This window comes from Nyctibius grandis, chromosome 2, assembly GCF_013368605.1.
Source record: "Nyctibius grandis isolate bNycGra1 chromosome 2, bNycGra1.pri, whole genome shotgun sequence".
Taxonomy (NCBI): Eukaryota; Metazoa; Chordata; class Aves; order Nyctibiiformes; family Nyctibiidae; genus Nyctibius; species Nyctibius grandis.
In genome coordinates, this window is record NC_090659.1 from 21,420,604 (window position 1) to 21,436,985 (window position 16,382).

The window sequence follows — 16,382 nt, forward strand, 5'->3', positions numbered from 1 at the left end:
AGTTGGGGGAGAAACCAATAGCCCAGCTGAAATGCATCTACGCCAACCAACGCAGCATGGGTAACAAACAGGAGGAGCTGGAGGTCATTGTGCAGCAGGAAGGATATGACGTAGTCGCCATCACGGAAACGTGGTGGGATGACTTGCATGAGTGGAGTGCTATAATGGATGGCTACAAGCTTTTCAGAAGGGACAGGAGAGGAAAGAGAGGTGGTGGGGTGGCTCTTTACATTAGGGAGTGTTTCGATTGTATAGAGCTTAAGAATAGTGATGATAAGGTTGAGTGCCTATTGGTAAGAATCAGGGGGAAGGACAGCAAGGCAGATATCCTGGTGGGAGTCTGTTATAGACCACCCAACCAGGATGAAGAGGCAGTTGAGCTATTCTACAAGCAGCTGGCTGATGTTTCAAGGTTGCCAGCCCTTTTTCTAGTAGAAGACTTTAATTTGCCGGATATCTGCTGGAAACTGAACTCAGCAGAAAGAGGCAGTCTAGGAGGTTCTTGGAGTGTGTGGAAGATAACTTCCTAACACGACTGGTTAGTGAGCCCACCAGGGGAGGTGCCCTGCTAGACCTGCTGTTTACAAACAGAGAAGGTCTGGTGGGAGAAGTGGTGGTTGGAGTCCGTCTTGGGCACAGGGACCATGAAATGATAAGTTTTCAATTCTTGGGGAAAGAAGGAAGGGGGTCAACAAAACCTCTGCCTTGGACTTGCAGAGGGCGGACTTCAGCCTATTCAGGACACTGGTTCAGAGAGTCCTCTGGGAAATAGTTCTTGATAACAAAGGGGTCCAGGAAATCTGGACATACTTTAAGAACGAAATCTTAGGCATTGGAATGGGCTACCCAAAGAGGTGGTGGAGTGACCATCCCTGGAGGTCTTTAAGAAAAGACTGGATGTGGCACTTAGTGTCATGTCTAGTTGACACAGTGGTGTTAGGTCAAAGGTTGGACTCGATGATCCCAGCGGTCTCTTCCAACCTAGTTGATTCTGTGATTCTGTGACTAAGGTTGTTACATTATAAATTTCTTGATTAGTCTAATTTTAAAGGTAGATGACAGATACTACCCTATTGTATGTTTTATTTGGCTGAAAATCAGTGTTAATCTGAACTGCAAACAAAGGTTATTTAGCTGAGTTGCATTATAAAGTTTAATCCTTCTATTCCAGTCAGCACACAAAATGCAACTTCTTGAGCCTTAAGCCACTGTGACTTTCACTTCCTTTTGAAATGGATTTAGCAACACAATCTTTTCTTTTAAAGGTAGCAAATTAAAACATAACAAGAATCTTTGACCTTTTCTGCTATCTTAGTCGCTTTAACTTTTTTTTCCCTTTTTAGAAGCAGTCATTGGAATGCTTTATGCACTACATTTTTTTTAATGGTTCCATGTTTAGGGTATTGTATTTATTATTTGTTCACCTCCTCTATAGACAATTTCAGATAAAACAAAAGAGTATTGACCCTTGAAAATTTGGTGTAGTTGTCAGCACACACCTAACTTATAAACAGTTTTAAGAAGAAATTAAAATTTGCATTTTTTAATATATTTAGGCTTTTGAACTTCCTCAATTTTCTGTTTTTTCCAGCTTTTGTCCCTCAAAATTTAATCAAGGCTACTATGTTAAATGGGTATTGGGAAATCTGCTTGTTTTCCTTATGGATACAGACACGGTGATTATTTTTAGCACATGAACTGCAGGTTTACGGTTATGATTATGTCCACTTAGAAATGATTGCAGTGTAGGTGCCTTAGTGAAGTGACTTAAGTGTAATGTAGAACCAGTGCTATGGCTTTCCAAGTATCACTTTAAAAAGTTCCTAAAATGAACAACAGGTGATATTTAACTAGAATTTTTAAAAACACCAAATATTTAACTACATGTTTAATTTTAACTGGAAAATCTGACATTTTAAAAACCCATGTAAGCGTTTTTTTTCTACTTGCGTGATCATGGTTTTTTTAGTCTAGCTACCCCTAATTAAAGTCTATACAAGTTTGTAACTGAGCCGCCTAGCAAGCACTTTGGTGCAACTACTAGGTTCTTTTTTCCTTCAATTGTAGGTCCGCAGGTTGTTGGGGATCTGTTCCTTGAAGTTATTAGAGCCTTTTATTCCTACTGCAAAGATGCACTTGGTTCTGATCTCAAACTTAGCTACAATCAAAGTGGCAACACGCTTGCAAGGTATAACTACAAGTTTTCAACTATGAACTGAAACTGTATCATTTATATTAAGCTAAGTTATTAAAATGTAATCAATTTAAGGAAGGTTAGGTTTTTAACAAAGTGACCTTCTGTACAGAGGACTAGATCTTCTTCCCTTTTTCCCTCACACATTCTTGATTTCTCTTTGATTAACAGAGAAGAAAATCACACTGCATATGATTGATTGGTTTTGATTCAATCCAGTTATATTGGCCAAGAATCAGTCTGGTGACAGAACTCTTAGCCTTTTTATTTTCAAAGTTGAAGGCTTGATTCCTTTCATCTGGGAGAAATATGCTCAAACTCTAGCTATTCCAGAATGACTTAGTCCTTGATTTAAAACAATCAATGTCTTTTAGCTTGTAGAGAAAGGGGGGAAAAGATTTTAGAACACTTCAGCTAATACTGTGATGTGCATGCTCTTAGAATCTTCACTGACATCTGTTTCTTTTTTTTTTTCTTTTTCACTTTCACACAGTGCAATCAAAGAGAACAAAAATGCTTCGGAAATTGTCAAAACAGTCAATTTGTTGATCACATCCTTAAGCACGGATTTTCTTTGGGATTACATGACCAAATGTTTCGAAGATTGTTTCAGGTGTTTATGTTGTCAAACAATAGTGCTCTTCTTAAAAATGCTACTTAGACCTATCTGTGTAAGATAATAAAGTTTACTGAAGCATTTAAATTCTGGAAGGGACATAATACACGTTAGAATCAGACAGATATGTAATTTGCATCCTAAAATAATTCAAGAATGCAAACAGGTAAACAATTAGATGGAAACTAGCAACCTGAGAATAAAATAAATTACTTTCAAAATGACAGCTGAAGGAGGAAAAAGTTTGGGGGGGAGGTGGAGAGGTCTTCCTTGGAAGAACAAGTGTTTTTTGAAGAAAAATAAAGATACATCTCTTTTTATCTCTTTCTAAATATAAGAGAGAAGATTATACTTTAAGTAGTAAGATTGCGTATAGAGATTCAATCTGAAAATTAGAAGCACTTTAGCATCCCACATGCAAGCTACAATTTAGGTGGTTTTGACAGAATGTTTTATCCTGCTGTATTAGAAGTCTCATTTTACTTTGCTTCAGAAAGCCTAGCTGTTCAGTATTTTGTGCTGGTTTTAATGAAGCTTTTTGACTGTAACAATAATTTTGACAGGAAAAAAGCTTACATAATAATGTTTCTCTCAATCCAGAAACAAATCCACACAGATGAGATATCCTCTTGAAAATATTAGCACTCCTCCTACAATTTCAGAGCTCTGCACGCTATTGGTGTTTCTTCTTGACGTGATTCCTTTGGTAAGGCAACCTGAAGTTAACTGCTTCAAAGCCTTAAGAAACTTAAAATCAAATAATTCATATTGTGATTACCTAAAATGAAAACAGGCAAATTGACATATGTGTGCGTATGCATGCTATGTCCTGCAAAGTGTAGTTTTATGTGCTGACTTATATATATCTACCCATGCTATTGCCTAGCAAAATAAAAATTGTTTGCATTTTAACGTATGATGATTCTATCAAAGGAATGAAAAAGTGTACCTTTTGCTTCCTGAGTAAATAATTTCCTTTGGTCTCTTAGTAGCTGGCTGACTGTTGTAAGGTTTTTTTATGATTCAGAATGAAGAAAGAAGGAATAGCACTGAAGCAAGTTTGTGCAGCTTAAACATTCATGAACTGACTTTATCAATCATTGATCAGAGTTGCTAGACAGAGAATAATTATATGTGATAACTATTTTAAACAGTGCTTATTTATTTTAGGAACTCTACTCTGAAGTGCAGACTCAGTATCTTCCACAGATGCTCAGTTATATGGTGCAGTCTCTCCTGGAAAATATGGAAGTATTAGGTTTACCAGAACTCACTCATGCCTTAAAGACCTGTTTTAAAGTGCTTAGCAAAGTGCAAATGCCCCCTTCCTATTTGGACATTGAGACAGGAAGTGGAAATGGGGTAGGTGTTTTTCAGCTACTCATAGATGTTTAAAATTGTTGGTAACATAACTTATTTTAAAATGCTGATTCTCCTAACTTAAACCTAGATGATAACTGCAGCAATCAAGATTTTTGAGGCTTAGCTCTGGAAGGGGCCAAAGAAGATACCTAATGCCTTGTTATTCTTACTGGGTATTCAGTTCTGACTTGTCTGAATTACTTGTGACAGTGAAGGAGTATAGTCTTGTGTGAAACTGGGGCTATAATCCTGCCTCTTGAGACCAGTGTGATCTTAATGGTTTTGAAAACCTTGCCATTGCTAAAGATTCGAGTTGCCAAATCAAGCCCAGCTTTAAAGCTCATTAAGTCTGCAAGGCTTTCAATTAATAATTTAGTTTAACACAATGTGGTATTATTTGTATGCAAGAGACCATGATGGGTAATGAGGAACAGATAGCATAAAGTAGTCACACAAACACAGCCGGCCAAAGTTTTGCAGTAGAACAAACATATGCATTTGACTAGAAATAATCCAATGTATGTAATACTGTTCTAATGGTGAATTGATTTCAAGGAAACGTTTCCATTTGCTAAGTATCTGTAGCTATGTGTCTGTTGTTTTTTGCTGAATCAAGGTGTGAGGATTATACAAACATTTGTTAGGTTTTAAATGCAATTGAATTGAACTGCTTACAAATAACTATATCTCATGATTTTGTAAAAGTAATCTGTGTCTGGAAAGTGCAAGTAGTAGGGGGTATTTTTTCAGTCATTGCTGTTCCCCAGTGCCTGCCACAGTTCTACATAGTTTAAAATGATTTACACAGTACCATATTAACCACATTAACATTCCTGTTTTAGATCCCAGTGAAAAAGGAAAATGTGGACATAACCTTGGAGACTAAGTCTGTGCTGCAGGAGGAGGATGAGACTCCATTCCCTCCCCTGAAGTCAGAAGACAGTGGCATTGGTCTAAGTGCTTCCTCCCCAGAGCTCTCTCAGCACTTGGGGGTGCCAACTGTGACCCTTGAGAGAGATGATGTCTGGAAGAAAGGGGGGAATATTCAGAAGACTTTGTATTGCATCCAAGAGCTAGTTGCCAAGTTTTCCAGTAAATACATTTTTGGGGTGCAATTTCAAGAAACAAGTAACGAAAGCATCTCAATGAATCTGAGTGGAAAAGAGAAAAAAGAGAATGGCTACAGATTACCTGAAAGTGCTAGCAAGAAGAAGAGCCCATGGGATGCAAAGCAAATCACTGTACCTCAGTTTAAACAAATGCTTTCAGATTTGTTCTCAGTTCGAGGGTCACCATTCAAGAACAAGAGTTCTAATCCTCTTCCTTCTGACCACAACTCTGGCAATAAAAAGGAAAAGGAGGAAGAAGAGTGGGACTTAGAACAAGTGATGTTTGTCTTGGGACCCCTTAGAGGTGACTGCAAAGAAGCTTTCGCTGCGGCTTGTCACCTTTTGTTGGATTGTACCACATTCCCAGTCTATCTTTCAGAGGAGGAGATGGAACAGTTGTATCTCTCTCTGTTTCAGGTTCCTGGTAAGAAAAGATTCCTTTACTGGGCAACTCGAGCATTTGAGGATGCAAATAGCAGTGTGAGCTTGGCTATTTGCAAGACATGTGACCAGGGCCAGTAGTAATGCCTTTTGACAGGGCTGAAGGCAAGTTGCATGTGAATTAAAGACTTACCTACATCAGCATGTGTTTTGTGTCTTGCAGGACAATTTTTAAATTCACATTCTTTTGAAAGCTTTCACTACAAAACCTGTAGCTGAAGGGATGAAAAGACCTTCTGGCCTGTAGAGCCTTGTGGCATGGTTCAGGATTTTCAGGAAACCCGTGTCCTGTCCATGTGTGTCCTGTGTCCCCCTTCCCCCAAAAAAAAGGATATGTTGGAGGAAGATGGGTGTAAGTAGAAAACTGGAGCTCTAAACCATAACAGAAACAAAACCAGCTCTTTCCCTAACCCTCAGAATTCAAAGGAGTCCAATGTAAGCTAACATATAAGAATAATCTTGTATAATTGGACGGCCTGTTCGTTCTGGGAATTCGAGTTCTTTCATTAGATTTAGCAGGAGCAGTTATTAGCCTGAAGGCTAGCTGACAAGATAAGTTTGTAGCAAATGGAGAGGTAGGAAACTGGAAAATTGTGTTCTCTTGCTCACCTCACTACAAATTTCTGCTGTCTTCCTCAGCAAAGTGATGTTATGCCCATCATCTACATGGGTGAGCTGTCTGCTTGACATGGACACTTTTGCATATTTGCAGTGCCTTCCATGTGGTCAGCAATGTAGCTGAACTTGCTTTTATAATTGTGTTTCTTTGGAATATCATCCTAGGATTATGGAAGTTTATTTTCAAAATTCTTTTCAACTGCATACCATGGAGAATACAAGGTTTAAAGCCAAAAAGAGAGAACTTCTGATAATGAAGCTCTGGGCTGAACGTGATACAGAAGTTATCTGATGTGGAGAAGGAAGAATGGTCATTTTGTTGTAGTAGTAAAGCAGTTAAAATGTTTGGTTTTGAAGCCCGAGGTGTGAACTCATACTTCAGACTGTCTCCAGACAAGCCTTAATAAAACTTTTATCTGATTATTTACTCAGGAGAGGCAAAGATGACTTGACTTGATAGTCAAGTTAGCCTTATTCATTCCTTGTGTGCTTCATGGTTTCTGAAATGATAAGCCTCGATGCTACCTGAAAGAGCATCCTTGCTTGGTCTGATCAGCAGACCTCTGTTGTTTTTGACAATGACAGCTGGAAAATAGTAGCAGTAAAAACTAGTTGTGAATAACATAAACTGGAAAGCAGATATCCACTAGTTACTGAAGTCCTGCAAGAGCTTTCTGCTGGAAGAAATAGGGAAAAGAATATAACTTGCTTTGAAGCAAGTCACTTTTGAAGTAAGGGACTTGACGATAGCATGACAGTTGGATTTGGGCAGTCATTTTTGTCTCTTGGTTCTGTGAGCTTGATTGATTGAAGAATTCTTGGAAATATGACCATAACCTTGAGATTATTCAAAAACTTTTTTCTCACTTCTCTTCTGAGGAGGTTGTGATGCCAGCTTCCCTCTGTGGCTGAAGTCCTTAATGACAATATGCTGTTGTGTGAATGATTGCTATGTTCAGAACGTGTCCATCTTCACGCTGCTGGAGTTGATCAACCATTCCCAGTCACTGGCACTTGTGATAGAAGACAGAATGAAGCGGTACAAAGTGTCTGGCCACAACCCCTTCTTTGGAAAGCTACAGATGGTCACCCTTCCTCCCATTGCGCCTGGAGTTCTAAAGATCATCTCAGAGAAAACAGATTTCTACCAGGTGTCAATTTTCTTTTTCACTGCCTAGCTACACCGAACCTCTAAGGATGGGGTGGGAAAGCAAATGACATTTGCATGGATGTTGGAGGGCAACATGTTTGTGTTACAATGACACATTGCCATTTTTTGCTTCCACAAGCATTTGAAAGCAATTGCATTCTTCTTCATGTGCTTTCCAACAGGATGTTCAAAAGTGGCAGGTTATTTTCAAATTGCTAGTTGTTTTTGTGCCCAAATTCTTGGGGGGTAGGTATAGTTGATTACTGACTTAAGGGTTTGGTTTCATTAGCCTGAAAGTTATACTTTAGAGAACTTCGATACCACTCTTAAATTTTCAGATAACAGAAAATGTTAGTGGGTGAATAATAATAATGAAAACGTTCCGTCCTCCTTGTTTTGAGTATATATATTTCACAGATGCTTTCCTTCTCCTGACCATTTATTGATATTAGTGTTGGTATGAGGGTTGGTTCCAAGATCTTTTTCTTAATTACTGTATTTCCAGTTGCTGTGCCTGACACCTGTACAATCTGTTAAGTTTTGACCCAGAAAATAGAAGCAGAAAAGCTTTTCTTAACTTCTGGTGCATGTACATTTGAATTACCTGTCCTACTGGGGTAGGAAAGTTGCATTCCTTTAGGTCTGAGTGTATGACCTGAATTCTTGCTCTTTGCTAAACTAAGACAATTTGGAAATCCCTTTTGGTAATAGAGGGCATTTATGCAATGGAAAGCTTTTAAGTCAGGGAAGAAATATCTGTTATTGTTATTATTAAATGTTGTTATTTTTCTCTAGAGAGTAGCCTGTGTTCTCTGGAATCAGCTGAACAAAGAGACACGGGAGCATCACATTGCCTGTGTGGAACTGTTCTACAGGCTGCACTGCTTGGCACCATCAGCAAATATCTGTGAAGACATTATCTGCCACGCACTTTTGGATCGTGATAAAGTAAGTCCTGTATTCACTGAAGGCCTTTCATGACTGTAGAGTTGTTCCAGTGCTTCACAGACTGCCTCCGGTTCCCTTCTACCCCACATCTTCACTCCTACGGTCCCTCTGTTTTCTGAGAGTCCAACAGACTCTGTCCACGCCTTTACAATTCCCTGGGATTTATTCATCATGGGACTGCTGCTAAACTTAAACCCTGGATACAAACTCTATCAGTCAATGCTGGAGCTTTTTAAGTTTTGGCCCAAATCATGTAGTATCTAAAAACTTTCAGTTTTTGTCAGTATTCCCAAACTGACCCAGCTCCACCAATTACTCTAAAATAATTTTATTTTGTGTTGATTTTGTAAACTTCATATTCCAACAAAAGACTTTATTACCTTGTAAGTGTATGTCAACATAATGTTGACCCTGTGTCCACCTTAGTATTTAGTTCTCATAATAAGTAAGCTGTATTTTAAGTGAGCCAGTTATTAATTATTTTACTTACCTAGTTTAATGACAGTTTAATGACAGTTCTTTAATAACTCACTGTGTATTTATGAGAAGTGCCTTGCACAATAAAACTTAAAACAGCCGCCTTCAGTCTTAGGTATTGTTTTCGTATCTTTGCTCTTGCAATTTTGAAATTTAGAAGTTTAGAAATCTTTTAAAAGCTTTCAAACAAAATTACCAATAACAAACACTACCTAATATACCAATGTCTTCTTGTTTGTCATCCAATTTTTAAACCTCCTTAACACCAAACCAAGACTGAAATGTTTATACACAAGAATCCTGAAATACATTTTTGGTGTATTGGGATGTCTTTTTTTGCTCCTACAAACAATGTGGCTGTTCAGTTTTCGTTGTGCATTCATGGATATATGGCATTTTGGTTTAGTCTATTGCAAAATAAAGAAGCGCTCTCACGCTACCTGAGAAGGATTAGCAGTCATCTAAACAAAAACTGTTGTTCTGCTAGAGGTTTAAAAATCACTAAAACTGTACTCGGAGATAAATGCTGCAAAAAATATATATCTGTCTTGTTTCCTTGCAAAGGGGACAAGGCTGGAAGCACTGTTCAGATTCTCTGTCATGTGGCATCTGACCAGAGAGATCCAAGGCAGCAGAGTGACTTCTCACAATCGGTCCTTTGATAGGTATTTTCCATTTCCACTGGCTTGGACTTACATTTATATATTTAACTATATCATGCTTTGTTCTGTTCTTTTTTCTAAGGTGGGAAAAAGTTCTCTGTGGAGAGAACAAAAAATGAGCAAAAGGAAGATCTTCAACTTTCTTGCACTATTACCTTTGCAAAGCACTCTGAGTGCATGGTGCACTTTTTTGTGTGAAGGAAGTTTCTGTAAAAATAGAAAGAGCTTCATATATGAAGAGTAGCTTGCAGACATGTTTCTGCATAGCAGACATTTTTTATCTTGGAGCTGGTTAGATTTTTTTTCCAAAGAAAATAGAATCAGTTACTTGTGCAAAAAAAAATTAGTTTTACTTCCTGTTTACAAGATCATAACCTTTGTATAAAATGAGACAAAAGCATTAAGAGTCTTTCTAAATATGTGAAAGAACTTTAAAATATGCTGCTCTTCTAGAGTGTGAGTATATGTATGGCCTTGCTTCTACAAACGCATGTGTACTTGACCCCAACTCGAAAATGTGCATGATCAAGCTATTGTTAACAGACATGAGCCATTGGCTGATGCTGACTTGAACATGCACTATGTCTATTCCCTGCCACTATTTTGTTGTTTGCATTAACTTTTTTGGGGATTTCAATTGTACTTCTTCGCTCTGATTTCTCCACTCAGGTCTCTGTTTGTGGTACTGGACAGTCTCAATTGTTCAGATGGCGCAATTGGTGCTGCAGCACAGGGCTGGCTGATCCGTGCTCTTTCACTTAATGATGTTGCACGGATTCTTGAACCAGTCCTGCTGCTGCTGCTTCATCCAAAGACACAGCGCACGTCCATCCACTACATCAAACAGAAAAATTCAGCAGGTAAAACTGTTCTTGGACTGAAATTGTAAGTGCTAAGATAGCATTGCGTACTCCTGAACACCTACTGAAGGTAGTCTCTGAAGTGCAACGGCATCCTATTACCCTGAGTTGTCGTGTAGCAGTTCCATAGATTCCTCCTCATCCAAGTACCTCTGGTGATGTCTAAAACAGAGTTCAGGAGTAAGTCATGCTAGTTGAAGGCCTAATGATCATTTCTATTATGGTAGCTGCACTGTTGGTTTGGATTGCTCCTTGCTTTGCTCTGAGATCTTGTCCCACACTTCTCATTGCCATTCCTAGATCATCCACACTGCATGTGTGTTCACTGTTCACAGGATCCCTTCTCGAGCAAAACTAGGTCTGCAACCAAATGAAATCCAGGAGCAGTTTGATGACTATGTCAGTCCAGGAACTGTTCCAGTAGGCAGGATGGACAGGCAAATCTTACTCTCTCCACTCAGTCTTGCCCCAGCACATGATGCACCCTCATACCAGGTTTCTCTACTCAGCATCTTGTTAAAATAATCAGACAAGTTGTGAGGAACATCTTGCTGTTTAGGGCACACTACACAACAAAAAAAACCCAACACCTAATTCTGCGAACTTCTAAAAATTAAAATGTTCTTGTCCAAAGAAGATCCATCTTGATTCAAGAGGAGAGCTGAGTCCTTGTGGCATGAGTCTTGAGGTATCCCAGAGCTAGGATGTAGAAGCAAAGACAGATATTTGGAATTGATGATGACCTCCAGCCACCTGAATTTAAGAATGTGGCAGGGCGTCTTTACCTTGACAGGCTAAATTTGACAGCTGGAAGATGTCCATTTTAAGATCCGTAATGAGAACCACTGTGAACCACATATGATCTATGTGTCAAGCGTGGAACAGACAAGTGTGGCAGAGACCTGTGGGGAGCAGTTGAGGAAGACTGAGACAGGTACGGAGCCAGGGTTTGCTCTAAGTGCAGAGTCCTGTGAAGGCTGGCAGTCTGCTCAGGTTTGGGATCACTGGGAAGCCTGTTCAAATTTGGGATTGCTGGGAGTGGTATGGATATGAGACACTTGGCACCATTCTGCCCAAGTAGCCAAGGTTGTTTCCTGGAGCAGAGCAGGACGACAGTGGAGAAGTGTCCAGTAGTTTTGTATAAAGAAAATTCTATGTCAGCTGTTTGTCTCATTACTGTTAACCTAGCTCTCTGCTTGCGTAATTGTTTTTGTGTCTTGATTGGCAAATAGTTAGATGGCAGACATTTATAGCATCCAAAGGGACCTGTTTATTAGATGCTATACAAACACAGAGCTAATATATTCCTTTCTTGTTCCACAGCATGTAATAAAGGAAAACATTAGCTCTTTAAAAGAAATTTTAAAACGTATTTTAAAAAATTTCTCTGTTACTATCCTTCTCACTTCCCTCCTGATCTCAACAAACATTTTATGCTAAGGAAGCATAAAAAAAAAAATTCACATCTAGGGAATCACAGTATAAGAGAAACAGCATGTGCTTTATGTTTTGATTGTATTCTCTTGTGCTTACCGTAGGTTAGGACTGCTCTACCACTTTAATAAAAAGATAATTCTTGCCTTAACCCAGGATTTTTTTTATCTCCAGTCATTACAATTAATAGGCTAGAGCAGAGTAGCCTTTTAATCTTTTTTTCATACAATGATTTATTCAATGTAAAGCATGTTGTGTGAAATGGATGATTATATGCTCTTTTTGAAAAGAAAAAAAAAATTTTTTTCAGAAGATATGCGTGATTGGCTTTGCAAGAAAAAGGCATCCTTGAAAGAGTCTGGCATCTCTGAGAGCAATTCCGAGGAAAGCTTTCCATTGAGCCAGTTTACTACTGTGGATAGAGAAGCAATTTGGGCAGAAGTGGAAAAAGATCCAGAGAAGCCGGAGTTAAAAACTGAACAGTCTGAAAATGATAGTTCTTGTAATCCAGTAACTGCATATGAAGCAGATGGTGACCAAGATAATAGTGAGCACACAGAATCAGCAGACACCAGCACAGGCCATGACAGTGAAAATACGTCCTCTTTTTCTTCTTCTCTGGAGCTGCAAGAAGTGAGCAATGAGAACAATGACAGTGCTGCAACCGACAGCAAAGAGACCACAAACCATGTGAGTTCTCTCAATGCATTCCTTCCTGAAAGCTCCAAATCCAGTGTAGCGCTAAACCTTGTGCGTGCTGACTCTGAGAGGACTCAAGCATCAGAGTCTTTGTCAAGTGATGAAGAGGTGGACTTGGAGCTCCAGGAAATCACCCATTCTAGGTTGCTCAAGCAGCAGAAGGAAAAACAGGATATGATTGAGGCTCTGTTCAAACACATGCTGTTGTATTTGCAGCCTTATGATTCTAAGAGGGTATTGTATGCTTTTTCTGTTCTGGAGGCAGTGCTTAAAACAAACCCTAAAGAATTTATTGAAGCTGTAGCAAGTACAAGCATGGATACCAGCTCCACAGCACATTTGAATCTTATTTACAATCTCCTAGCTCGCCATCAGGAAGCTCTTGTGGGGCAGAGTTTTTATGGCAAGCTTCAGCCTCAGTCCCCAACCATGTGTCCCCATTCTCTTCTAATAGAATTGCTCACTTACCTCTGTCTCAGTTTTCTGCGCTCATATTATCCGTGCTACTTGAAGGTCACACACAGAGATGTGCTTGGCAACAGAGATGTTCAGGTAAAAAGTGTGGAAGTCCTGATTCGAATGATGACCCAGCTAGCTACTATGGCAAAGGCAGCAGAGAATAAGAACGTAGAGTTCATACACAATTTGCTAGGAAGATGCAAAATTCAGGAGTTTGTTCTTCTTTCTTTGTCTGCATCTATGTACACAAGTCAGAAAAGGTATGAACTGCTTATGGCAGATGGATTTAATAATGTTCCTGAAGAAGAGCTCTTTGAAGAGAACCTAATCAATTTTGGGCATGATCAAATATGGAGTGAACACCCACTCCAGATTGAGTTGCTGAAGCTCTTGCAGGTATTGATTGTCTTGGAGCACCATCTTGGACAGACTCATGAGGAGCAGGAGAATCAGCCAGACCTCTCTAAGGAATGGCAGCAGGCCCTTAATTTCCAGCAGGCTATTGGTGCAATGCAATATGTCTACCCACACCCAATAACTTCACAGGGATTATTTGTCTCTGCTGTCGTTAGAGGTTTGCAACCAGAGTATGGCTATGGGATGCATCCCACTTGGGTAGGCTTAGTCACATGTTCCCTGCCCTATTTTGGGAAGTCTTTAGGCTGGACTGTGGCACCATTTGTTATACAGATATGTAAAAACCTGGATGAGCTTGTCAAACAGTATGAAAATGAAGCTGTGAAGACATCTGCAAAAACATCAGCAAGGTAAGAGTCTGCAGTGTGGGATCTGTTATGCTGAAAAGTTCCCCTTACTACAGCGTGGTGCATAGTAACTTACTGGTTTAGTGTTGTAGCTCCCCAAGTTTGATCCTCAAACCCTGCTGCACATGCAGCCATTTGTCCCTTGAGCCCAGGTGAGGTGGAGGCAGTATTGTTGTAGCAGGGCTCACTGCGGCTGGAGGAAGAGAGGAAACGGGAGCAGCAGCAAGAATGACGAGCAGCTGTGATACTTCCTGTCCCCCTCTGCCTGCAATCCAAATAAAAAAGTTCCCAGTTTTGACAAGACTGAGGATTTTGGAGGACTAATTGAGGAGAGACACCCTGATGAAAAAAATCAGTGATACTGTTCAGAACAGGCAGTAAGTGAAAGGAGTAGGGAAAAATAATTGAACGCTAAAGATTCATGGTCAGGTGGGGAATAATATTCTAAAAGATCTAGACAAGGAAACAGGGTTGGCCAAGCATAGTTTGTGAATCCTTTGTTTTGATATTCCTGTCTGGTCATTCCAGTATTCTTTTAACTATTGAATAGAAAGAGATTTCTACTGGAATTTTTAATCAAGGAAATACAACTTGGCCTGTTAATTTTTTTTTTTTTTTTTTTCCCCTCCCCCCCTCCTCTAAAGCTTAACTTCTAAAAGAGAAAATGTTACACCTGATTACCCACTAACCCTTTTGGAAGGTTTGACAACCATTGGTCACTTCTGCCTTCTGGATCACCCTAATCAAACTAAAAAGGTAAGTACTTAACGCCTACCACTCGCTTGACACCTCAGCACCAGTTCGTCAAAGTATGCATCCCTTTTTCATTCAGAGGTGAATAGAAGTAGTAAAGCGGTGCTTGTACAAGGAGATAACCTTAAAGAAGCCTCATAGCACACCAAAAGAAGTGAACTAAGTGAAAGGGAAGGACACTGAACTTAATTTTTTTGTTTGAAGACAGGAAAGTTAATTTGAAGCAGAAGATGTTCATGATGATCTTGGTCACACAAATACCAGTCCTGTGTAGCTTGTCTGCAATTGCTCTGTCATTAACAAAGTCTTCTATTTTCTTTTGAGTTGATAACATGCTGATGTGTTCTCTACAATTTTTATTCCTATAATGTTTGTCAGAAGAGGATGTTACCCTAATAATTTCCTAGACAAATCAATTCTCTCTGTGCCAAGATATAGTGAACAGCAAATTCAGTAGACTCTAACAGCAGTGATATATTTCAGAAATAGAATAGTTGAATTCTTTTTAAAGTTGTCATTACAGAAGTTGACTATAATTCTCCTAATTATAGAATAAGAGCAGTCACTCTGTGATGCATAATATAATGTATTTTAATATTCATATTTTTGTTTTTTTCTAGTCATCATGTTTAGCTGAACCTGCAAACCTGAGAAATGCTAGGAATGCCATTTTGGAAGAATTGCCTCACGTTATTAATACCATGTCCCTTCTTTGGAGCATTATAAAGAGGGAAGACTCTCAAAAAAGACCAACTGACTTCTTTGGAACAACTAAAGGCTCTTCTTCAGTCTACTTTAAAGCAACCAAAGTAGGAGTTCTTTTAAACTGCTGTGTATCTCATCATCCTTGTCATCCCCTCCCTCACCAGTGCATTTTACATAGAGTTCATAGGAATAGTTTTGCCATTAGGCCACATGAATGATATTGGGCCACAAAGAATTTTTGAAGAACACTCACGAGCTACAGACTTGCTCAGTACTTACCTACAGAAGTAGATTTTTCCCTGTTCTTCTTGACCATCTGCACCCTTATCTGATCTGTTTAATATTTTGATTTTTCTGTGAGCTGCTAATAGCAGCCGTAGAGCAAACTGCCTCTGAACTGTCTGCACCTTCCACAGGCAGTAGAACATGTACTTAAAGGAATAAAAATACTAGACTTTTCCCTTCTTCTGTGGATATTGGTAAATCATAATAGTGAAAAACATTTGTAGGAGAAGAGAGAATATAACACAAGAAGTTATTTTTTCTATTCTGCAATCTGTTTTCCAACAAATGTGCTTTCCATCTGTAAGAAGGATACACAAACTCATACAGAAATTATCAAAACTAGTCTGACTGCCAAGTGCATAAAGAGATTCTTTTATTGTTGTGTATTTTCTGAACATCTTGGGGAAAAGGAAGAATGTTTTACAGGCTATGAAATAGCCTTTGCCTTACCAAGTTTAGCATTGACAGTTATTTTTTTTCCACTTTATAGACATTAAGGACTAAAATACTGGACTTCATTAATCCATTGACAGCACAACTTGGAATCCAGTTGATGGCAGCAATTGCAGCAGTATGGAATAGCAAGAAACCTCATAGGAATCGAAGTAAAATCAAGGTGAAACTAAAGAAAGGCAGCCTTAGTTTTCCAGTGTAAAGGCAAATGTTACATTTTTATGATCAGTTCTAAACTCTGGGCTTGTTTATAGATTCTTTGGGTTTTTTACATGTGACAACAGCAAGCCACTGAAAAATCTTAAATGCTATTATTTATACATAATTCCACAAAGTATCAGGACTACAATTAAACCTAAATAAGTAATCAAATAAAAAGGACAGTGTGGCAGT

The 16,382-nt window shown here is 39.0% G+C and overlaps 1 protein-coding gene across 4 annotated transcripts in view; it reads left to right on the forward strand.

The window, feature by feature from the left end:
* The window catches only part of DOP1B (DOP1 leucine zipper like protein B), a 52,425-nt gene that overhangs the window by 23,227 nt on the left and 12,816 nt on the right, over nt 1-16,382 (forward strand). For 2 of the 4 annotated variants that reach the window (XM_068417504.1, XM_068417495.1), the window contains exons 10-22: nt 2,068-2,188; nt 2,688-2,807; nt 3,411-3,516; nt 3,981-4,172; nt 5,015-5,705; nt 7,220-7,491; nt 8,286-8,438; nt 9,480-9,580; nt 10,247-10,437; nt 12,182-13,796; nt 14,438-14,549; nt 15,167-15,355; nt 16,027-16,152. In XM_068417504.1, the coding sequence (XP_068273605.1) occupies nt 2,068-2,188; nt 2,688-2,807; nt 3,411-3,516; nt 3,981-4,172; nt 5,015-5,705; nt 7,220-7,491; nt 8,286-8,438; nt 9,480-9,580; nt 10,247-10,437; nt 12,182-13,796; nt 14,438-14,549; nt 15,167-15,355; nt 16,027-16,152 (3,989 nt within the window). The remainder of the gene's footprint in view (nt 1-2,067; nt 2,189-2,687; nt 2,808-3,410; nt 3,517-3,980; nt 4,173-5,014; nt 5,706-7,219; nt 7,492-8,285; nt 8,439-9,479; nt 9,581-10,246; nt 10,438-12,181; nt 13,797-14,437; nt 14,550-15,166; nt 15,356-16,026; nt 16,153-16,382) is intronic. The other 2 variants (XM_068417519.1, XM_068417512.1) reach the window with 2 other exon arrangements.